At 40.4% G+C, this 25,704-nt stretch overlaps 1 protein-coding gene across 1 annotated transcript in view; it reads right to left on the reverse strand.

Annotated features, from left to right (window-relative positions):
• cacna1eb (calcium channel, voltage-dependent, R type, alpha 1E subunit b) overlaps nt 1-25,704 on the reverse strand; it is an 85,443-nt gene that overhangs the window by 45,100 nt on the left and 14,639 nt on the right. The window contains exons 4-13 of the mRNA XM_053629658.1: nt 16,329-16,432; nt 14,406-14,564; nt 14,045-14,235; nt 11,000-11,103; nt 10,082-10,197; nt 9,033-9,086; nt 6,455-6,529; nt 4,323-4,532; nt 1,110-1,222; nt 816-928 (exon numbers count right to left, since the gene is read on the reverse strand). Coding sequence (XP_053485633.1) covers nt 816-928; nt 1,110-1,222; nt 4,323-4,532; nt 6,455-6,529; nt 9,033-9,086; nt 10,082-10,197; nt 11,000-11,103; nt 14,045-14,235; nt 14,406-14,564; nt 16,329-16,432 — 1,239 coding nt within the window. The remainder of the gene's footprint in view (nt 1-815; nt 929-1,109; nt 1,223-4,322; nt 4,533-6,454; nt 6,530-9,032; nt 9,087-10,081; nt 10,198-10,999; nt 11,104-14,044; nt 14,236-14,405; nt 14,565-16,328; nt 16,433-25,704) is intronic.

Consider the following 25,704-nt stretch of genomic DNA (forward strand, 5'->3'; position numbering starts at 1 on the left):
TATATTTTTGTCTCATTTGTTTAATTCGGTTCTCTTTGGACTTGCGTGAAAATCTGACGCTGTTTTAGGTCGTATTTATGCAGATGTATAGAAAGCCATCAGGCACCACTGTAATTCGTGAAGAAAGATGAGTCATCATGCGTCTCATTCTATCTCTGATACACCTGAGTGCAGAACTCCTCTACAATATTTAAAAATGAAATGAAACAAGATGAGGAAATGATTCATCTCTACCTTGCAATTGTTGCTACTGACTTTCAGTTTTTCACTTTTTAGAAATGTCTCCCGCATTGTATTGGTCTTCCCTGTTTGTATTTTTCTCTCTTTTTAATTTTTTATTCATATTTTCTTTCTTTCTTTTTTTTTTCTCACTCCGTATTCCTATTTTCTTTCCTTCCTATTTATTTCCCTCTCTTAGTAGTGCCTTTAAAATGCTGTACTAATGTAAGTTAACATATTCCTAACAATGTATATATTGTTGTCTGAAGAAGTGGGTGGTAGTGGCATGTTAAAAAAAACCCCCCAAAACAGATCTGACTATCCAGCAACAAGACAATAATAGACAACATTAAACACATTTTTAAAGAGTTATAGGAGAATACGAGACTGTATATATTCACAATTTTTTCACTATTAATATCGCAACATTGAACATTTGATTATTAAAAAAAAAAAAAAAACACCTAAAACACCTACCTTCTGTAACACCTAAAAGACGAAACGTTTTATCGATATACATTCAATTTCTTTGCCATGTTGACACAAGGGCGCACAAACTTTTGAACTGGATGCTTTTCTGACTCTCACAAACCCACCTGGTTATTTTAAAGATTCGTAACAGTCTCAAAGCTCTAAGCACGCTGATCCCGAAGGATGTCCCAGGTCTAAAGAATCCCCAAACCACCTCGAAAATACTGCCAATGATCACCTGGACAAAGATATGAGAAGAACAACATGACATAAATCTCCACTCGTACTCCTAGTCAGGCCTAAGCAGAAGAAAAAAAAAAACAAAAAACATCTTGTACAGCGGAGTCACGACGTTCTGTTGACAGGCGCACAATGATTCAGCAGTGGACTCACGAAAAACTTCTAAACAGCACACCTACCCCACAGTCAAAGCAGTTGAAGGAGGAGTGGAAGTAGAGGCGGAAGCCAAGACCGTACATCTTCAGAAACATCTCAGCCAGGAACAGTCCCAGAAACACGAACTCTGCGTAGTCTGCAAAAGGTTTGAAAACATTTTCAGTGCCATGATTATGGTACATGTAGCTGAGTGTACACCTGGGTAATTGCCATGATAACTGCAGCTGCACATCCACCTGGATCCAAATATCACCTGGATGTGGAAAAACAATCCCTCAAAACACTGTAGGGGATTATTGCATCTTTCGATAGACAACCACAAAAACTGTCTTCATCTTTAGTACATCCATCCATCCATCCATCCATCTTCTACTGCTTACTCCTTTTCAGGGTCACGGGGAACCTGTAGCCTATCCCAGGGAGCATCGGGGTACAAGGCAGGGTACACCCTGGACAGGGTGCCAGTCCATCGCAGGGCACATCTTTAGTACAATTCAGTTGAATTATACTTGAATAACAGTTTTAACAATAGATATTGCCACAAAGCAGTTTTACAGAAATGTGGATGTAGATTTAGATTCAGGGTTCCGTTACCTATACTCAAAGACAGATTAAATACCAAAATTGTGCACGACCTCAGAACTACAGATTTAAGCGCTATTTAAAAATGCTATGAGTTACACACGGTATACGGAGTTTCCCTAAACATAGATGTTTTTAGCTATGTGGGTTTCTCAACTTACGCTTAGCCTCAATTTTTGTGTTGATATCAACTCGAGCGACGAGCAGTATTAAGTCCGGCATCACTGTCAGTCAGTTTCATGTAATACACAACACGGCGTGCTGACATTCATGTTTGGCGCATTGTGAATACACTATGGAATGCCATTTGAGGCTAACACTGTTAATCAACTCATAGATTCATCCATTTAAAGTCTATGAAAAGTATTTTTTTTCACATGGACGACATCAGAGGTGACAGTATCTTAATCAGAGACGTTTTGAAGTAACTTAAAGTGAGCTGTACTTGTAGCAGATGAGTGCTCGGTCAGCTTATCCTTCAAACCGTCGACATGTTTTCATTACAGGAGAGCTGTCACGATTTCCCTTCGAGCTAGCGCTGCAGTATTGCAGCGTGCTTGGAAAACCGACATGCAGGCTCGTTGCGCGAGCTCGAAACGTGAGCTTTTCAGTCTTCAGTGACATTGACTTTGTTTACTTTGGACACGTGCTTTTGTTATGGTTATGTTCTGTCTCCAGCCCTGTTTTGTCATTGGTTGTTTACCGTATCTACGTCGTCATTGTTTTCAGCTGTCCTGTGTTTCACCCATGATTACGTTTGTCATTTAAACCCCTCGTGTCTCTTAGCACATCGCGTAGTATTGAGTTATTCTCCTTACCAAGCGGTTTTTCCTTGTTTTCGGTTTGATTCATGTTCCTCGTTTCTCGTTCCGGATTCTAGCCTAGCCCAGTTTGTGCCTGACCTATTGCCTGTTTTGACCCCACTTCTGTATCACGATTTGGATTGGTCTGCCTGTCGCTCGTAAATAAAAGTCTTTTACTGCACTCGCATCCGTCCAAACCTCCATTACGTTATTTACGTGACAAGAGCACATCAAACGAACGATGACAATCAATAACAGTCAGAAAAATAAGCACAATTAACTAGCCTACTTCCCACAAACACACTGCAATTTTATGATCTTGACTTAGTATTTATCTAGTATTAAGTTTAAAAAATCTGTGAAAAATGAAACAAAATAAAATAGAAAATAACAGGACTATATCAAGTGCTATTTTGTGCAGGACATGGCACCTGCCCACAGTGCCAAAACTTCTAGTAACTGGTTTGCTGACCGTGGTATTACTGTGCTTGATCGGCCAGCCGACTCGCCTGACCCGAACCCCATAGAGAATCTACGAGAGACACCAGACCCGACAATACAGACGAGCTGAAGGCCACTATCAAAGCAACCTGGACTTCCAGAACACCTCAGCAGCGCCACAGACTGATCGCCTCCATGCCACGAGGTATTTATGCAGTAATTCATGCAAAAGGATTAAAGCCCTGACCAAGTATCGAGTGCATTTATTACCATACTTTTCAGAAGGTCGTCATTTCTGTATTATAAATTCTTTATTCGAACCTTTTGAGATACTGGATTTTTGATGTCCACAAACTGTAAGCCGTAATCTTCGAGATTTAAACAAAGGAAAAAAAAAGGCTCGAAATATTTCACTTTATGTCTAATGAATCTAGAATACATGAACGTTCCACTTTTTGAATTCAGTTACGGGAAAAAAAATGAACTTTTCCACGATATTCTAATTTCTTGACGTGCATGTGTTTCATCCTTACAACACATTTTTAAAAATCCCTTTCTTATTATGAATGAGCTGTTAAGGTACAGGTTCCCAGGTAAGTGGGAACATTAGTATAGAAAATGAATCAACACCTTCTGTCCAGTCAGAACAAAGAATTCAACAGTACTGTGGTCTAAATCGCAATAATTCCCAATTGTCTTTTTTTAATCCTATAATATTACATCTGACTGGTAGAGATCATCAAGTGAAGAATTACTTCCTGGATTGGACTAGACTGAAAACGAGCCCTTACGGTATCAAAACTGGATGTACTAATGTCACAGATGAGCAGCTAATCATTTTTCCATGATAATCACTAAGCATCTGAATATCAGAGAGATGCTAAGATCAGGAACCGAGCATCCCTTTGATAGCAGGCTCTCTTTCAAGTCCTACATTTATCTGACCACATTCTGGCCTTCATTTATATTCCGGCCTGACTCACAATGCTGGGAGTCTTATTTTGCGAATCACTTGACAGCGCCTCTTACATGAATCACTAACAAGAAAATAGACACAAATTAAGAAGGAGGGGAAAAAAAGAAAAACTGTATTTAAAAAAAAAAAAAGGACGTGATAACGTCATGTCTCTATGTAGTTATAAAGTTGCAATTACGTAAACTCTGATTTGTAGTCATCACATGAACGTCGAAGAGAAGCAGATTAGGATTTGGATTTTGCCAAGATCTACCAAGAGGTTCCCTAAGCATGAAAAGTGTTTAATGCTTAATTTAAATATAAAATATATACATTTCCATTGGTATCAAAATGAATATATTCATATTCAAATAAAAAGAGAAATATAAAATACATTGATGTCCCATGGCCTGGGTCGAGCCATTCTTAAGCAGTAAGCAGAACCCGGCTCTTACACTGAAGCACAGTGAGCCACTCGGGCTGGTTGTGGTGGACGATGGCTACGCAGATGGTGTTCAGGCCCACGAGGCTGAGCACTATCCAGTAGAAGCTGTCCGTCTTGACCATACGGCGGATGGAGAAGCGTAGCATGCGCTCTTTACGGCGCAGGTAGGCAGCGGGACCGCGTCTCACGGTGCGGATGTTCACCGGAGGCCTGGGCCCACCTGGGAAACACATGCACGCAAACACAGAGCCAACGTCATGCTGTCACACCACGCAACATGATATACTATAGCAACTGAAGGGTAGCGTTCATAAGATCTTAATAACAATTGACATCAATCTTTTATAATAACTCTTGCGTCAGTTCGGCGTTACAGCACTTTTGCGTTACAGGCTAACTTTTGCTTGAATGTCATGACAATTGACTTGCTGTGCTTTATGTATGTCAGAGTTAGGGTTTGTACAGGCGAATACATTCACTAAAACAGAGGGGCAGATGGTAAGAAAGCAGATAGATGTACTTTGTAGTCTGAACATACTCTATTTCAGACTGGGCCCACGTAGGCAAGTCTCAACTTCATTTTTGCACATGGAAAAACCTCCAAGATGCTGCTGAAGAGCTGCTGTGTACATGAGACGATATAAGGAGAGCTCTGCAGAAGGACATGAGCTTCCATGCTACGCACTCTCAGTTCAAGAATCAGCAGTTTCCATCGAGCCACCAACTCTGGAGTACAGTGATACATTTTAACCACCGGTACATCCTTAAATAGTGTAATATGATACACCGATTTATTATTTTTCACATTTACTGCATTGATTTACAGCCTAAAATATCACTTATAGCCTGTAAATGCTTAATGAAATATGATCGGAAGCTGTTGTTTATCAGCATTTATGTACAAAGTAGTTGACTTAACGATGGAGAAAAAATTACTAATCAACTAGTAGATTGTTTTTTTGTTTTTTTCTTTTTCTGGAATTACTGGTCGAGTAGTGAAAATGAATAACTACATAATGGTGGTGTTGTGATTGGATTAGCTTGCCAAATGAAGATAATCGGAAAGGTTGAACACTGCTCATCATGATGTCGGACCTTAAAGTTTCATATTTCTACCTACAAAGTTTTATGAATATCCACAACAGTGCCAGGACACTGTACTCTTCTGGCCTATCTGTAAACTGAGCATCGTTTGACTACTTATAAGGTTTTTATGAGAACCAGAGTCAGCTGTTATAACGTTCTCATGTAAGCATCATAACAACTGTAAGAAATGACAGACTGCCTCTCAGCAGATTCCACCCCGAACCCCTAACACATGAGCTTGTTCCCCCAAAAATGCCGAATTATCAAAGGGACACTTCACTTCAATCTCAGCAGTATGCGTATAATACCACCTAAAGTGACATTCACACGGTTATAGCATGGGAGGTGCAGTTGGACATCAAGAACCATCCCTGAACAAAGGTCTACGTGACCGTAATTATCATTCAGAAAGACATCTGCCTCGATAAACCCTATCACCTCACCATTTGGTGGGGTCACACCTGTAACAACTGTGAGAACGGAAAGCGATCGCATCGAATGCTTTCCTTAATTTACATTTCGAATGAAACTTCATTTACATCACATACAGAAAACCTGATTTGAAACACAGTATAAAATGATCCGAGCGGATATTATTCGGGGTTCACTCTGACTCTGACGAACCCGAACGAAGTGCTCCGTGTACTTTGTCACTGCTGTGCTGCGATTAAGTTATTCTTCACTGAGATCTTCGACACGCTCTTCATTTTTTTTTCTTACACGACCTTATGTCAAAAAGGAAAACGAATCGATCTCACGTGAGATTAAAAATTCCAAACGGGGTCTTAATTAAAGCCTGTTCAAATACACTTTTATAAATGTTTATGCACGTTTATGTTGGTTATCATGAAGAGCTTATGTCAATGTTATGTAGACTTATTCACACTTATTTTGTAGGCAAAAAATAAACTAGAAACCAAGCACAAAAGTCTTGCAGAAAGAAACTGAGAGAGAAAGAATGAGAAAAAAGACAGAGACACAGGCTCAGAGAGAGAGAGAGAGAGAGAGAGAGTGAGAGAGAGAGCATATGGATGTAGTCAAAGTGATGTTACTAACCAACTGTTGCGATTTCTGAATATTTGTCCTCTCCACGACGCCTCGCGTTTTTCTTGCTCGTGGCTCGCTTCAACACTTCAATGGAACGAAAAAGCGTAATTACTGCAGTGAACATATGAATATCACAACCTAAGACTCCAAACCAAAAGGCAATGTCTTTTTCACACAGCCTCGTTTCGTGCTCCTGTCGGGACCAGCTCGCAAACGTGAAAGACGTGAGTGACCTTTTTTTCTTTCTGCAAAAGCCTGAATGCAGAGGCCGAACAAAGGCACACCGCATCAGTGGGCATGTGAAAAACGGAAAAGGATCAGTGCTGTGGTGACTGGAATGGCTGCAACGAGAGAGCGACCATCGTCAGTGCGCTTTACGAGCCGTAGCGTCCTGCTGCTGGGGCTCGGGCTTGGGCTCTGAATGTATACAGAGCTGATCGTCGGGAAGAAGCAGTAGTCTTTACCAATCATGTGATCTCATGACCATTCTAATATAAACCACGATGGTGTTTTTTTTATGTGCGGTTATTTAAAAAAAATATATAATATTCATGGAAAAGCCAACGTTAGAAAGACATGTGTTTCTATCTATCACATGCTGTCTTGTATCTTGCTCTACTTGGGACTAGCTCACAAATAGTTCAGATGTAATTGAGCTGTTTTTATTGTAAACTGTAAATGGGAAAATACACTATATACGGTATGTAAGGAATAATACACTAGGGGGCATGCTGTTATAGGAAAATAATCAGCGACAGGGTTGCGTGGTGCATCCTGATGTAAGGTGGAGTTATTGTTAACACCCCAATGTTGATTATTTTCCTACACCAGCGCATCCTGAAGTGTTTTATTCTTCTGCTGGTAGTGGTGGCTTGGGGGCAGTGGTGGTGGTGGTGGTGGTGATGGCTTGGGGGCAGTGGTGGTGGTGGTGGTGGCTTGGGGGCAGTGGTGGTGGCTTGTGGGTAGTGGTGGTGGTGGTAGTGGTGGCTTGGGGAAATGGTGGTGGTGGTGGCTTGGGGCAGTGGTGGTGGTGGCTTGGGGGAAGTGGTGGTGGTGGTGGTGGCTTGGGGCAGTGGTGGTGGTAGTGGCTTGGGGGAAGTGGTGGTGGTGGTGGTGGTGGCTTGGGGGCAGTGGTGGTGGTGGTGGCTTGGGGGCAGTCGTGGTTGCTTGGGGGAATTGATGGTGGTGGTGGCTTGGGGGCAGTGGTGGTGGTGGTGGCTTAGGGGAAGTGGTGGTGGTGGCTTGGGGGCAGTGCTGGTGGTGGTGGCGGTGGCGGCTTGGGGGCAGTGGTGGTGGTGGTGGCTTGGGGGCAGTGGTGGTGGTGGTGGTGGCTTGGGGGCAGTGTTTGTGGTGGTGGCTTGGGGCAGTGGTGGCTTGATGGTTCAGGCTCTGGGTTACTGATCAGAAGGTCGGGGGTTCAATCCCCAGCACTGCCAAACTGCCACTGTTGGGCCCTTGAGCAAGGCCCTTAACCCTCTCTGCTCCAGGGGCGCTGTATCATGGCTGACCCTGCGCTCTGACCCCAGCCTACTAACATGCTGGATATACAAAAAGAAAAATTTCACTGTGTTGTAATGCTTATATGGCTAATAAAGACTCCTTATCATTATGCAACAGGAATTTGCCAATAATTACGTTTTTTTTTTCTTTTTCTTCTATTTTCATTTCTTATGTCTTCCAAACAAGTTCCTATTATCACTTTTTTCTTTAATCTGTTTGTTAAAGGTCCTTCTATTAAGTCTTAGATTAATGAACACATTCATATTATATAGAAAATGAATCAACCCCTTTTGACCAATCAGATTTCAGAATTCGATAACACTGTGCTATAATAAAGCAATAAGCCGCTCAAGAATGTGCGCTACAGTCATCTTATCCTACGTAAGGGTGTTTCGCTTAGCACAGTTTGACCAAAGCAAAGCGAAGTTTCAATAAAATGACGAAGAAAACGACAAGCTAAAATCCCGTGTTCAATAAAGAATTCAACTGATTATGAATAATATTAACTAGTATAAACAATCCTTCCGTGATGCAGCGTCGTCGGTAAACAGGGAGCGTTGGTTGCTAAGCAACATAACAGGCAAACGTTACGACGTTCTATCCACCGATGGACGTGGCACGTTAATACAGAATCCAATTCTTGCGATGTGAATGTCGAGGATTTTACGACACCTTTGAATTTTTCGATTTTAGGGCTTAAACTGTCAGTTTTGATCAGAATTAATAACGTTTGAGGAAGGGTTAATACTATTTGTGCTCTATATAACGTAGAAGTCACGTATACGCTTTGTACTTTGGTGTTCCAAGCGTTAGAAAATCTCTACTACGTACGCTGAGAAGAGGAAGGTCCAGCGAACCTTTTAGAAAATAAATACATTACGACTCAAAGGGTAAAATTAATATAATAGCACCGTCAGGACGATGTGTCTCACTGCGAATATAAATGCAGTAAAGCGTTTTACAGCGCAGGAGTAATTTAACTGGAGATGCATACTTATGTCTATTTGTTTATTGGTTGTAATATGTGTGTGTGTGTGAGTGCACTGAACAAAAAGGCACATTAATACATGAATAATAAACCTCATACCCTCTAATGCAGACCTTCCGGAGTTTTTATTCTCCTCTGCGAGCATCACTTCCTCTGTGGAGAGAAAGAGAAAAGAAACGTAATGACACTAAGCGCAAACTGTTCTGAATAGTGAGCAATGTCAAAGCGAAATGCCAAAGTGGCTGGTGTTTGGAGTCCATCATTCGAGACTGATTAAAGTTCTCTGTACCAGAATGCCGCTTAAATCTGATCCCTTGCACTGTAGAAAACAATGACTATACAGAGCGGGTGTCTCACATACACACACACACACACAAACACACACTAGCACACTCCAGTCTGTGAGTCAGGCTCACCTCTTTGCTAACCCTTATCTGCGTGGGAGAGCGAGTTTGCCATGCAGCTCCTACAGAAGAGCAGAGGCTTCACAGAGCCGCTGTGTTTCCACACACTGCCGCTTACCTGCTTGCTCGGCTCAGGTGGGAGGCTGGATCGAGTCGTACCAAGGGTGGCGTAGGCAACTAAACTGGGAGGCCTTTTAGCGGAACTAAAAGGTTCACACTCGGTAAACTTGGGAGTAGTGGGAGACCATACGACTCGCTTTCATGGGATTGATTGATTCACTGATTGATTGAAATACTGAACATCCTTTTAGTTAAAATAACTAATAATAATAATAAAAAAACGTGTTCTCTGGACTGATTAGGACTTTTTGGCTTCGGTACAAAGTGCAGTGTTTTGCAAAAACCCAACACTGCTCATCATCCTGAGAACGCACTGAAGCACGTTTATGGTAGCAGTAACCAATCAGGTTGCACGCTTGTCCTTGCGTATTGGTTGCTTCGTTGACTTGTCTTTGCTCTTCATCAACTGCCTATTTGACAATAATAGACAATGTACATAATAGACAATGCAAATGATTGCGTTTAAGGTCTTTGCCATATTTTTGTCTTATTTTATTTTCATTAATTGTCTGGATTTTTGGAAGTAAGGACATTTGCAGCACGTACTATATCATGGGCGAACGGTATACTATAAAGCACACGAAGGCTCAAAATAGCAAATGGGATAAATATGAAATACCGTACCTGCTCGGTCAATCCATGCACGGTAGCCATTAAGCTCCCTCTCCACCTGCTGCTGTCGTCTAAGCTTCATGAAGGCTCGTCGATTCTCCACACGCTCTCTTTCTTTAGCAAACTCACTATGGGGAACAGGACACACGTCAAACACCAGGACAACTTCAAACGCAAACGCAAACAACAACAAAAAAATGAGCAGTGATTTGACTTTGAGAGTTTGACTTTATTAATGACTTACTATTGCTGGGCATTGACAGCACATTTGATCTTTCTCTAAATGTTAGTCACACAGGAAAGACATGTCCTTTCTGACTGCGGATTATGCGGGTGAGAAAAATACTGATTCTTGTTTACAGTGCCTTACATACGTTTTCAGCCCCCTTTAAGTTGTCTATATTGTGTAGTGTTCCAACCTAGAACGGAAATGGATTTAATTGAGATTATACTGTATATAATAACTAGCGGAGGTTATCCAGCTGACTGTGTACAGAGGAGAAGCAACCAAGAAGCCAAGGGTAACTCTGAAAAAGCTGACGGGATCCACACCTCAGATGAAAGAAGCTGTTAATAGGACAAACTATAGCATGGACACTCCACAAAGCTGGGCTTTATGGAAGACTGGAAAGCCATAGGACATCCTGTTTAGAGTTGCATGGTGGAGACTCAGCAAACATGTGGAAAGTGGTTCTGTGAACTTTTTAGCCTTGGTTCAAAAGCTACGTTTGGCCAAAAAAACAAAACAATACTACTCATCATCCCTACAGTGAAGCACGCTGGTGGTCGCATCATCTGGAAAGTTACCCTAGGCCTCTTAGTTGCATATTGGTTGCAGACATATTTCCAAGGATTGACGCCATTAGCTAAAAAGAGCATGTTACATTTGTCCTGTTAGAGAAACAGGAGTATGTTCTGTGAGGTTCTCACCCTGAAAGGACACCAAGCACCAGGTTTAGCACGAAGAAGGAGCCAATAATGATGAGGGGAATGAAGTATATCCAGTTCCACGTGGGACCCAGCGCATCATTAGTCTAAGGACATATCGGACAACAGACGTGTTATTAGCCTACTTTCATTAGACTGATGGACAGTCCAAAACAACCAAAGCCAAAAAAAAAAAAATCACCAGGCCAAGGTCGTACCAGAACAATATTTAATTCACACAAACAGTATCTCTTAAATGACATAATAATGAGGTGTTGTTTACTGGACTATCAGACATCTGCTGCAAGGCTATAAAAAATGGTGTTGAGTACAGTAAAGCAGTACAGTAGTTTGTGCTTTAAACATAAGAAGGAGTTGAAATTCAGTGTAATCAGAACAAAAAGATCCATCCACCCTCACACAGTGAGTCTGATGAACCTGTGTTGGTGTAGGTCTCCTGACAGCATAACAGCTCTTTCTCCCTCATAAACAAACATCATCAGCGCACTGAACTTCAGTAACATGATGTTTTTCATTATATAAAAATATTGATATACTTCATATCTAAGGACCATTCACAGAGATACACTGTAGATTGTTGCTGGAATTTAAAAAAATGTTGTTGTTGTTTTTTTATCAGAAAATCTTGACTACTTCATATTTTAACCTGCACCTGAGAATAACAACCCAAGTGTAGTTATAAAACGGTGCATTTGTTAGCTTCATAAAAAACGCCGCATGGGACATTCATTAGTTTAAGGACGTATGGGAGAACAGAGGTATGATTAGCCTAATTTCTGGAATCTGATGGAACGTCCAAAATGGTAAATGCCAAAAACACACCAAGGTCACACCAGAATCTCTAGTATCAAATGATCTCAGACTGACATAGTATTACAGAACTCCAATCACACTAAATATTGAGAAGGTTAAGGTTAGTATTCAGGGTGGAGATATATAGTTTGTACCATACGACCTCATCCGATCACATCATTCACACTTGTTTAACGTCATATTTGATTTATTATGAGATAAACCTAAATCTGCTAGATCTTCAGACCTCCCGTAACACAATGAGATTTTGCTGAACAGAAGAGCGGTGTTTATTGAACCGAATGCCATACCAAACATAGGCAGACAAAAGGGTGAGCAAAATCCAACGGGACAAAGAAAATCAGCAAATATGACAAACAGTCTGAGATCCAAAATACCAGAACAAGAAATAACAAACAGCTCAGAATCGCAGACGATAAAACAGGCAAGACTTCGCAACGCATACCTGGAAACTAATGTTTATACTGTATACTAGCTCTGAATGAGGAAGGGATGGGAATCAGGTGAGCTCGGTATCCTGGAAGTGGGTTAGTACTCAGGTGATGGAGGCCTCTGGTGTTGTGGAGTGAGTTTTTCTGTAGCTACAAATTACACATTACTTGGACAGATGTGCGGGGGTTGTGTGCTCGGGTGGAGTTTGCCTAAAGCGAAAGAATTTCAATTTTGACCTTGAACTGAGAGCCATTTTGCCCGCCGTTCTACTGAGACACTGAATGAATAAATGAATGATAAGTAGGATCCTTTCCGCATCCCGTTCATGACAGGCCTTAATACTGCATATTCACGACTCATTAGACTACTGTTAGATATTTATTTAAAACTGGGTCTTTATCCTCATTCATATATCATTATATTAATCTAAAGTGTATTGTATCGTGCTTTACTTTTATGCCAAATGTATTGCACCTAACAGCGGGGGTGGTGGGGAGGGGCGGGGTGATAGAATGCCATTTCAGTCCGTATTTTCTATCACCTGATTATATTATGTTTGGACTTAGAACAATTCTAGACACAACTAAGTTCTATACAATAACAATCGGGCGAAATCGGACGTGTGAATTAAGTTAAGCTCCGGTGTAGCGTGGCTGTAAATGCAAAGGATGTTCCCTGCATAAATCTGAACATAAATTGCTACCTTAAATGATCGATTCTGAAAACGGACCATAGTTTATCACTCAAAATGACCAAACCTTTCATGAACGTTCGTACGTTATCTAGGTTTAAAAAGTGATCCTAAGTAAAAGTTGTAGGGTGGTTAATGACCAAACCACCGCGGTGAGTGGTGGTGGTGGTTGTGTGTGGGGGGGGGGGGGGCAATTGAGGTAATATAAGATAATATAACATAATAATAATATATATAATTTTACATGCTTAAATTAAATAAAAACCTAAATATATAAAAATTAAATGAGGCTTTATTTGAGCAATTCCGTCATCGAAACAACTCAATACAGCCTTGTTGCGTCGTGCTGTTGCAATGAGAAACAGCCTGGGGGTGCTGTGGGATACGGTATTGTGATCGCACGCAAGGGGAGAAGGAGAATTAGTGGATAATAAAGAGATGGTGTTAAACACGGTCGCGCGTTTCTCTGACGAATACTTTATTTCTTTTACAGGTGTCGTATACCACAAGCCTATAAAACTTTGAAAGAAATACCAGTAGGATGGTAACCTAAATAAATTGTTAAAAATCGTCATATTAAATAAAATTAAGAAACGCGGCTGGGTGACGCCTTTTTCCCCCACAAAGCCTACATATGGCTTCATCCAAATTTATTGGATCACCTCTCATTAGGCACGAATCCAAAATGTTCCCAGATCGCCGATGTAACATTTGGTTTCCCAAGATCCATCGCAGCGGCAGAACCCGAAGCGAAATCGCAGAATTCGCCTGACCGGATTTTGCTGCTCAAACAAACCCGGCCCAAACTGACAGACACCACCATAAAAGGCTTTTGATTATGATTACGAAATTTGCGTATTAACATAAAATCTCCCGCTATATGGTAGGTTATAAATACAAACGAATATCGCAACTGGTATTATTATTACACTCGTATACAGAATGTTGTACTTGTCATAGTGTCCACTCAAGCAGAAATATTAACGTTGCGTGTCATTTGACATTACCGCAGGTGGCACTCCACCACCGTGGTGGCAAACTACCACCGTCATGGCCACAGTCACAGATTTATATAAGTGATGCAAGCTTACATTGTAGAGAACAGCAGTCCAGCCCTCCATGGTGATACACTGGAACACGGTGAGCACTGCAAAGAGGATGTTGTCGAACTGAGTGATGCCATCGTTCGGCCCAATCCACGAGCCATTACAGTCGTATTTCTCCGGACACCTGCGTACGCCGCAGGCAAACTCCACTTCGGAGGAGTCCACTGTCTCGTTATCTGACGGCAATACAAACCCACCCAGTGAGAAAAAAAAAAAAAAACATCTCACAACACAAAAATGGAAAATTTCCTACATGGAAAATTTTGGAAAATGGAAAATTTTCAGCTCTATCTCCAATCTGCTTTAATTCTCATTCACTATTATATTATTTAATGACGATCCTAACCAAGGATGTCAGGTTGGGGAAGGCAGGTGTGGTGCAGCTTGCCGCTGTAGAACTCCAGGCCGATGATAGCGAACATCAGGATAGCAAAGAACAGCAGGAGGCCGATCTGCAGCAGAGGAACCATCGCCTTGATGATGGACTTCAGAACAATCTGCAAACCTGATGTTACACATGGAACTCTTACTTCAACACCATCACAAAATCTGTGGCAGGTATGGATAATTGTAATAATTTATAATACAAATTATATTTACTACAACAACAACACCTACTACTACTACTAATATTCATTATTATTTCAAATAATATGTTTTATTTACAAAGAGGACATCTTAGGTTTCCAAACATTCATCTTCCAAATATTTTAATATTATATTAATGGACGGCTTTTATATACAGTTTTGATTGCTTTGTTGTTATATGGCCCAGTAATAAAACACAGCATGGTCTGCGGTTTTAGGAAAATAACAACTTTAGTAATAACACCTCACATCTTATGTACCGTACCAATTTGCCACCGAATTACCTTTCTTTTTATTTAAAGAATGACATATTTTTTTAATGAATTTTTTTGTTACATTTAATGTTGCGAAACGTCCACAAGACAAGTTAGGTCCTCTTATCACTTACATTATAGCAGCTATAAACAGTCAATACGGATCCAGTTGTCGAAGATGCTTGGAAATATCCTACCAGCCGATTTCCTTTAACACTTGCGCAACAAGCACCGGCTATTGATTCGATTTAGATTTCATGAGACTTTTGGACAGCACTGGAGATACGGTGTTATTATATACAGTCATGATGCAATGTATTCACGAAGGCACAAAGGCGATTACAGCCTGAAATTCAAAGACACTAGCTCCTGTGTTTGGTGTGGCCGCTGATGAAGGTGGCTGGCTTATTATGAAGATCAATGATAAGATATTCTAAGGTGGGCTATTTATAGTGAGCAGGATGTAATTGTTATTAATGAAAGAAACCAGAGAATGAGCTCAGTGAGAGAATTCCTCAGGATGCTCAGGATTCATTAGAAAGCTAGTCTGAACCAAATGCTCAGGATTCATGTGACTAGTTTGAGGTATGCACTGAGGATTTGTAACAAACCCACTCGAAACCTTTTCAACGGTTAATTCCACTGATTCCAATTGGACAGATTACTGTTTTGGGCAAAGTTGGCCAAAGAAAGTTGAACACATTTTTCTTCCGAAAAATTGAACATTCATGAGTGAAGCATTTGGGCAGGCAGGCTTACGGGTTTATAAACCAGAACCGGATTGTGAGAAGTGGGCATTCCTCTACCTGCAACTAAGATCATTACTGTCTTTAGAGAATCGCTGCTTCTCGGTTCACTGTGCCAGAGATACTTGAATAAACCAAGACTCATACTGAAAAATCTAGCTTAGTCTGACCAGCAAGTAGCTGCCAAAACACTGGCCAAGTCGGTCAAACTGGCAGACTATGTTTGCGAGAATTAAATAAATAAATAAAACTAATTATAAAATTATTTAAACTAAATTGATTACTAAATGTGTGAGATTTTCCTAATGACCACACTTTTGTCTATTATACTAATAGAAATCAGTAGCTTTAGTAATTCAGTTTCTACCAACACTTACCAGCTAGTAAAGATGGTCTACCAGTTTGACCTGCTCAGCCTTTGCTAGTCAGTCTAGTAGCTAGTCGAGCTAAGTTGCCTTTCCAATTTGCATAACCATGCATATTCATCAATTGCAGCCATTTTGATGTACGGGTAAAGATGTGATGTTTGCTCAAGACTGTTGGGAGTTTATTGGGAATTAAGAGCATATTTGAACAATTTATTATTCGACATGGATCGTATTTTCAAGGTTTAAACGTTACGCTCTTGGGTACTCTTGTGCTATACACATAGAGTTCATTAAATAAATTTGAGACGCTTACTGGGAATTCCTGAGACGAGTTTGAGAGGTCTCAGGACTCGCACTGCTCTCAGAGTCCTCAGGTCCACTGGGATGTTCATGTGAGCTCCAGCAGTGGCCAAGATCCTGTGTTCAGCACAATAAATCACACACACACACACACACACACATACAGATGCCTCATCACTGACCTATTTTCGAATACTTCACACCAAAAACAGGAATACAAAAATGACCAACATGCACTTGCAAATTCATGTTTTTGACCAAATTCGTATCAGGGTTTAAAGGTTACAAACCCCCCCCCCCCCCCCCAAAAAAAAACAGTTCCTCAAGGGTTCTTAAAGTACAACGCCACCCCGAAATACATTAAATATTAAAATATTTGTGAAATGTTTAGTGTTTTTTGTGTTCACTTGTTGGTTGGTACTATATTTTCACCAATCATGTGAAAAGAGACCAGATGTCGATCACGCTAATGTCAAAGCAGGACATTGTATCAGAGTTATAATGGAGTTTTAAAAAATTTCAAGGCTCCAACCAGTATAAAGCGGTTACATGTGAAAAAAATGAAAGATTATAGAATGAATACATAAATAGAGGAGGTTAACAGGAATCCCAGCGTGATTAGAATATATACAGCACCCCGAAGTAAAACAAAGGATGCTATATAAATGTATAAATGTGCATCATCATTTTTCGGAGGTTCCGTTAATAGCAGGTTAGCGATAATTTCATGCAAAACATGACTCCCCATCTGATTAGCATTTAATTACCAATCTTTCACCAATGTGTCTTCGTCCTTTGAGTAAACAGTGTAAGTACAGATCTCCTGTATAACCAAACAACAACTCTATCTAGACATCCATCATATCTTTCATAACACCACGTGTAAATAAACATGATTGTGAGTACAGTGAGGAGAAGTGAAGCGGCTGTAGAGAACTGAGAGGGAATGAGGTACAGAGGTAGAGAATGAGCGCATGCTGAGTGGGAGCAATAAGAAAAAGGCTGAGTGCGGGGGCGTCGAAGGGTGTTCAAGGCTCTGAACGAACGCCGTTGAGTGAAAATGTGCCAGTCTCAAGGTTACGAATCCAACCGGAACATCGTGTATGGTTGTTATTCAAGGAAACGGCTGTGCGGTACACCAAGGCCACGAGTCACCAACAGATCAAAGCAACTGGTGAACAGATTTCATTGCATAATCTGAAGAACCGAGGTAATATGCTAATTTTCTTCAAAGCAAAAATTGGATTTGAAAAACACATGCCAATAGACAATACTTTTTGCTATTGTATAAGCTATTCACGCATATATACTAAATCCAGTCTTCACTGTCATACTGTATGTATAGCTTGGGAAGACTCTGTGATTCTACCAACAAATGAAATCCATAATAAAAGGGGGCGGGGGAAGCTTTTAGGTGAACACCTAATAAAAAAAGATATTCTGAGATATCCATTAAAAAGCATTCAGTAATAATTCCATCTCAATGACTGGAGATTTGTTGGTCTGTAAGTAAACAGAGTTCAGGCTGCTCACAATTCTAATACAGAACCAAATAAAGTCTATAAGAAATGCTTGAAGACTCTTCGGAGAGCCATTCAAACACCACCAGCTCAGTCCCACTGAGCGTACATATGCTTAACACTCGAGAATTATTTTTTGGGATCCCTTCAAAATGATCTGTGCCACCACGTAATCTTTGATGAAGCTTGCCCTGGAGAAAATAACGGCACTGAGGCCCTGATTTACAGTAAAAAACACATAATAAAAAAACACATTAATAATCAAACCTCTGTCCTGGAGTTGTTCTGAAACCTCATAGGTCTTTATGATGCTGCCGGTTTAGGTATGTTCTCTAACAAATTCTGAGGCCTTCCAGGAACAGGAGTATTCATATTGAGATCATGTGACACTTTAATTGTACACAAGTCGACTTCATTTAACTAATTATGTGAATTGTGATGGTAACTGCACCAGAAGTAATTTCAGGTTTTCACAGCAATGGGCGTGAATACTTGTGCAAAAAAAAAATACTTTTTTGTTTTTATAACTATATTGAATCTTTGAGCCTCACTTGATCGGGATCCTCAGGTTCAACACTTTCACTTGATCTAGAGCCTCGGCTTTGACTCTGCCTTACTTAAGGTACGTAGAGCCTTGGATTCAACTCTGCCTCGCTTAATCTAGATCCTCGGAATCGACTCTTCCTCACATGAACTAGATTCTCGGATTCAGCTCTGCCTTGCTTGATCTATATCCTCAGATTCAACTCATTTGATGTAGATACTCCAATTCAACTCTTACTCACTTGTTGTGTATATTCAGATTGAACCCTACCACACTGCTAGAGAAAGATCAAGATCCCTTGCATTCGTCTATAGCTCATGTGGATTCTCAGATTCTACCCTGACACACGTGAGCTAGATCCTCAGATCGACTCAGATCTAGATCCTTGGATTTGGCTCTCCATCACGTACTCTAGACCCTCATATTTGACTGTAGCTCACCAGATCTTTGTATGTGACTTTCCCTTACTTGATCTATATCATTAGACTCAACAATGTGCCACTTGATCTATATCCTCAGATTTGGCTCTGCCTAAATTGATCAAGATTCTCAGATTCGACTGTGCATCAATTGATCTAGATCCTCAGCTTCAACACTCCCTCACTTGATCTGGATCCTCAGATTCAACACTGATTTACTTGATTTGGATCCTCAGATTCAACACTGCCTCACTTGATTTGGATCCTCAGATTCATCACTGCCTCACTTGATTTGGATCCTCAGATTCATAACTGCCTCCCTTGATCTGGATCCTCAGATTCATAACTGCCTCCCTTGATCTGGATCCTCAGATTCAACACTGCCTCACTTGATTTGGATCCTCAGATTCATCACTGCCTCCCTTGATCTGGATCCTCAGATTCATCACTGCCTCACTTGATGTGGATCCTCAGATTCATCACTGCCTCCCTTGATCTGGATCCTCAGATTCAACACCGCTTTACTTGATTTGGATCCTCAGATTCATCACTGCCTCACTTGATCTGGATCCTCAGATTCAACACCGACTCACTTGATCTGGATCCTCAGATTCATCACTGCCTCACTTGATTTGGATCCTCAGATTCATCACTGCCTCCCTTGATCTGGATCCTCAGATTCAACACCGCCTTACTTGATTTGGATCCTCAGATTCATCACTGCCTCACTTGATCTGGATCCTCAGATTCAACACCGACTCACTTGATCTGGATCCTCAGATTCAACACTGCCTCACTTGATGTGGATCCTCAGATTCATCACTGCCTCCCTTGATCTGGATCCTCAGATTCAACACCGCCTTACTTGATTTGGATCCTCAGATTCATCACTGCCTCACTTGATCTGGATCCTCAGATTCATCACTGCCTCACTTGATTTGGATCCTCAGATTCAACACCACCTCACTTGATCTGGATCCTCAGATTCAACACCGCCTCACTTGATCTGGATCCTCGGATTTGACTCTTCCTTACTTCTAGTTTGTTTTGATAAAAACATCTGACAAATGTGTCACTCTAATGTAAATAAAAATGTAGAAATGATTTTCTACACTGATGCAAGTCAATTCAGTATCCATGGCAACATGCTGAACACTGAATGACCAGTTGTTCATTGTTGGTGCAGAAAAGATGTTGTTATTGGTTTATTTTGCTTGGCCCTGGTCCACCTTCATCTAAATCTGCCCACCTTTTTTCAGCCCGTAATGAATTTGATTTGTATGTGACCACAATATTTGTTTTTTTCCTACGTAATAGAAAAGACATGTTAAACTTTCAGTCTAGCTAAAATCTAGACAATCAAATTAGACAGCATTCTTAAATGTGTACATGCAATGTGTGCTCACTGGCTTACACCAGAACCCTGGTTTTTATTTAAAAAGAAAGAGTTTCATGCTATATGCCTAGGTCGAACAGCACACAAAGACCCAAGCTGAATAAAAAACTGAATTAAAGCAGACTTTGCAAGGATACCTGGTACATGCTGATCATAATCACAGCAGTAAAGCAAAAGAAGTGAAAGGATAATAGAGTGCTAGGTTTAAGAGAGTTCTCATGCTAATTTTAATTGCCATGTGACAGCTTAGTTGTACAGTGATGTCTAAACCACACACACCATGGAAACACACACACACCATGGAAACACACACACCATGGAAACACACACACCATGGCTCCTCCAACCTGATATTGATACCTTAAAATGTATTCTTGGTGGAAGATAGAGTAGAACATTGGCTCTATACTTTAATAGATATCATTTATTTGCGTCACATTCACCCATGTGACTCCTGAATTTCCAGACTATAACTCACATGATCCTCAACCTGCGACCTCATTACAATCAATGATTACTCAAGACGCTCACCTGTTTGCAGTTACACTACTCCCTTTAAATACCCTGGAGTCTAACCTGGACTTGTGATGTCGAAACCAACATTGTGTTGTGAGGGTTCCAAGCTTTGGTTATCTGCTCTTTTTGATTTTTTTTTTTACTATAATTTCCTTATTTAGTGTGTAGTTTATTTCTGTTTGCTGAACAGTTGACGTTCATGTAGTTCATGCAGTTCATGTTTCTGAGTTTTGCCTAACCCTTTGGTTTCTTTGCTACATTGGTTGCAGTAAAACCAGAAAACCTGCACTCGTGTTTGTCTGTCCACTTCAATGACAATTAAGAATCAGGACAGAATTAATCATGCGTAACCATCGACATTGAGAATGAGGTTAAATGGGATTGAGGATTGAAGCTTTTATTAGTAAGTTAAGTAAAATTACCCACTGGACAATGCACATGTCCATTGGTTCCTATTGGACAATGCATGTATCCATTGGTTCCCATTGAAAATGCATGAATCCATTGGTTCCCACTGGACAATGCATGCATTCATTGGTTCCCATTGGACAATGTATGCATCCATTGGTTTCCATTGGACAAGACATGTATACATTGTTTTCAATTGGACAATGTATGTATCCATTGGTTTCCATTGGACATTGCATGTATCCATTGGTTCCCATTGAAAATACATGTACTGTATCCCCTGGTTCCCATTGAAAATGCATGTATCCATTGGTTCTCATTGGACAATGTATGTATCCATTGGTTCTCACTGGACAATGTATGTATCCATTGGTTCACATTGGACAATGCATGTACCCATTGGTTCTCATTGGACAATGCATGTATCCATTGGTTCTCAGTGGACAATGTATGTATCCATTGGTTCTCATTGAAAATACATGTACTGTATCCACTGGTTCCCATTGAAAATGCATGTATCCATTGGTTCTCATTGGACAATGTATGTATCCATTGGTTTCCATTGGACAATGTATGTATGCATTGGTTTCCATTGGACAATGTATGTATGCATTGGTTCACATTGGACAATGTATGTATCCATTGGTTCTCATTGGACAATACATGTATCCATTGGTTCTCAGTGGACAATGTATGTATCCATTGGTTCTCATTGGACAATGTATGTGGTGGGCAGGTATGGCTTGGGGGAGGGTAAAAGGTGATACATTTACAGCATTTCTCAGACAGTCGTATCCACTACATAGATGAGTGAAATTGTGCTACATTTGTACAATTATATAACTGAGTTGAGGGTTAACAGCCTTGCTCAAGGTTCCAGGAGGAGCAGCATGGTGTTACTGGGATTTCACAACCTTCTGCGCAGTAGTCCAGTGCTTTAACCTCTGAGCTACCACTGCCCATACACTTGGGGATGCGATAGGTGTATAACAAATGTTGCCTATTAAGGCTGTATTCGAAGACAGGAAGGCATTAGAGCTGCCATCATAACAAAAAGTGCCTTCTTCTGGCTGATATTTGAAGGTAACATACATGGCTTACAGTACATATTCCATAATCCTATGCATCAGCAAGCCTGTACAAAAATGGTGGCAGAGCAGTTTGTGGACAAATAGGTTATTACTTTTATTTAGATTTAAAAATAAATCAATAAATTTTTTAAAAAATTATTATTGGTGTAGTCACACAATATTCGGTTTGCTTTCCCCAAAAATATTTTATTCTGTCTTGCCTAATGGACTTTAGGGTTAACGATTGTTGGCGTATTTTAGTAACCTGACAATGTAGTTGTGTTCCATTTCTGTAGATATGTAAGCACCATCTTAACTGACTTTTAAATCAGCAAGGCAACAAATGCAGCTGCTTTCCATGTGTATATATACTGTTCATTTAATATCTGAACTAAATTGCAAAAAAAAATTGGTTTCACATTTAAATAAATAAGCCACGAACACCGAATTCACTGACAAACACGTCACATGTCACGTCTTCCCACATTCATGCCCGGTTGCAGGAAATCTTGCTGTTGTACAACTTACACTTCATTTTCCTGTCACTATGTCTCTCAAACCTGACATGCACAGCTCAACACCACATTCCAACCCATCGCATTCGGCACACATTTCTTAAGACGGTTCCTCTCAGGCTTTGCTGAAGGCTTCGACAAATTAACAAGCACGGAGCTAACATCAGGCCACGCTAGTCCTGAATGAGAGCTTTCGGCCTTTTGTGACGATTCCGTCCAACTACGCAGCTTCTCTTTCAGAACTGGAAAAGAGAATTTTTTATTTATTTATTTTTTTTGCAGCTGACATGTCCAAGCTTTGAATTCCTAACATGAACAGAATTTGCCCTCTCCCACACACGTACACCTACATGCCTGCACAGTAACGAGCTGTTAGAGGCCAAGGCGAAATCAGAAGGGGGAGAGAGGGGGGACGGCCATATCAACACCGAGCTGTGAATCATCAACATAACTGTAGCAGATGCAGAGCATTTCAGATATTTCCATTCGGATGAAAGTTTTTTTTTTAAATTTAATTTATTTATTTATTTTTACATGTTTAACATTTCGGACATGCAAATCCATGTGTGTCTGACTAATGAGGCCTATCTTTATATAAGAATGTTCTAAAAGCATATGGCAATATAATGACACCATAGAAGCAGGTGTTGTTTCTTTATTCTACATTTTCAACTAAATTATAGTGAGCTTGGTTTGGATGTGATTCTGACATTTTACAAGTGCACTGAGCTACAAAATCAGTTCAGACATAAAAAAAAAAAAAGGTTAAATACAACATGCTTAAGGGTTCTTTGGCTTGTCCCTCTGGAGGAAATCCTAACCGAGGCTTCCATTTTTCCAAGTAGAACCCGCGTAGGAAGCTATTAACTCTATCCAAAGAACGAACATTTATGATATATATTTAATACCAGAGCATTAAAAAAATCCTCCTTATGCTAACTGATAGCTGTTAAAGTATAAATGTTTCCTTATGAATAAACAGTATAGTAATGCGAAACATCAGTATAACTGTAGTAGATTTTGCACTTGGATGACAGAGTTTTTTTCTTTTTTTTATCATGTTTAATGTTTAAGACATGGAATGCCATGCTAACGTCTGATTAATGAGGCCTATCTTCAGACTCACCGGCTGTCATGACTGTCAAAGATTGCGCTTTTGGTCATTTCACAGGCTCGACACAAACAATAACACTCTTTAGTGCTGCTTAGTGCTGAGACTTTTTATTTATTTCGGCTGACTGTGAAACACTTACTCAGACATGCAAAAAATGACTCAGATCTCCACCTTCGGCACAATCACAGAAAAGAAAGTCAGCTCTTTTACTCAAATCCAGCTCAAGACTTCACAGAAAATGAATGATCTCATAACCAGGCATTTGCTCTTAATAACTCCTCAAGAGCAGTGTTTATTGGGCTATGCTACGCACACATTCAGGAATAACAGTTCCATCTAGCAGCTCTGGTGGACTGTTAAAGGTTGCGAGAATGCTTTTATAACTCTAGAACCCATAACCGAGACTTTTATAAAAGCTCAGTCCAACAGGAATCGGTTTGATGATTCTGATGAAATTTTTATTCAATCGTCTTTCAGAACCGTCACTATGGATCCTATCCCAGGAACACATCCTGGATGAGATGGCAGTCTATTGCAAGGCACAAGGCACATGCACATTCACACCAAGGGGCTATTTACTGTAGTAAAGCTACCTATTGGCATGTTTTTGGAAGGTGGGAGGAAAACGGAGAACTAGGAGGAAACACACATGGACAAAGAACTGCACACAAACAGTAACCCGAGATCAGGGTTGAACCAGGTACCAACACTACTCTCTGCACCACCATGCAGTCCCATATATGTACACTGTTCCTGACATAAATTCGAAGAAAATGGTGCCCTTCAAGTGTTCTTTTGGGAAGCTTCCTCATGGAAAATTAAGATTAGTTCTGATGTTTGATCTCCTTTGTATATCATGGTATTTATTTTTAAAAAATGAACTTGAACAATTTCTTAGTCTATAGGCTATGAATAAAGGCAGGGATGGATGTTAGAAAACGTTTCGTAGACATGTTTTTGTATATTTTATTGATTACATATAAAATTAAATGCAAATTAAATCTGCCGATTGCTTTTGGGCGTCATCTAGGTTTTCCAGGTTCCTCCAACCTCCAAAAATCATGCCAGTAGGTAGATTTACTCTAAATTGGCCCTATGTGTAGATGAGTTTCCTGTGATCGACGGGTCTAATCCAGTGTGTATTCTAGTAGAGTGTAATCCATGGCGTATTTACAATTCACTCCCAGTGTTCCTGGGATAGAGTCCGGATCCTCCGCCAACCTGACCAGGATAAAGTGCTTACTGAAGATGAATGAAAGAACAATCAGTATGGCATTCGGTGGGCCGAGGATGAAAATTCAATGCGATTCACTTCAATACTCGAACAATGCTAGAACTTTACTTGTGATATTTCCAAAAGAGAAGCATTATTTCAGCTCAGTAGCTTTTTTAAAAATTTCTATAGTAGAAAATGTCCAGATTTCATCATGTGAAGGGTTTCCCCATGCTGCCACACATATTATTCTATAAATGCCACGTGACTGCCTAATTTAATGCAAATGCCAGAGGATCAGCGTGGCAGAAATGTCTGTGCAGACTTTACCCGCATTTCAGCCCTTCACTGACATACTGTCAAGCGCCATATAGTCTAAATTCGACCTTGCCAGAAATCCCAGCACACTTTTTAGTACACCGAGGCATTCTTGACTTATTTAAGCAGCATTTGCCGTTTTTAGCACTTTACACTCTCAAACAGGACTAATATAAAGAAGGAGAATGGCTTCAGCTGCCCAGGGGGGAAACAATAATCTCCGACAGGGGGCCACTTATGCAAATGCAAGTGCTGCCAATAAAAGACTATTATACAGAAATGAATATTACGGTATATTAAATATAAACACACGTTCCCTTCAGACTTCTGCGCAAAAGAGTATCAAATTAGCTCGG

The sequence above is a fragment of the Ictalurus furcatus genome, chromosome 7 (assembly GCF_023375685.1).
Source record: "Ictalurus furcatus strain D&B chromosome 7, Billie_1.0, whole genome shotgun sequence".
In the NCBI taxonomy this organism is placed as follows: Eukaryota; Metazoa; Chordata; class Actinopteri; order Siluriformes; family Ictaluridae; genus Ictalurus; species Ictalurus furcatus.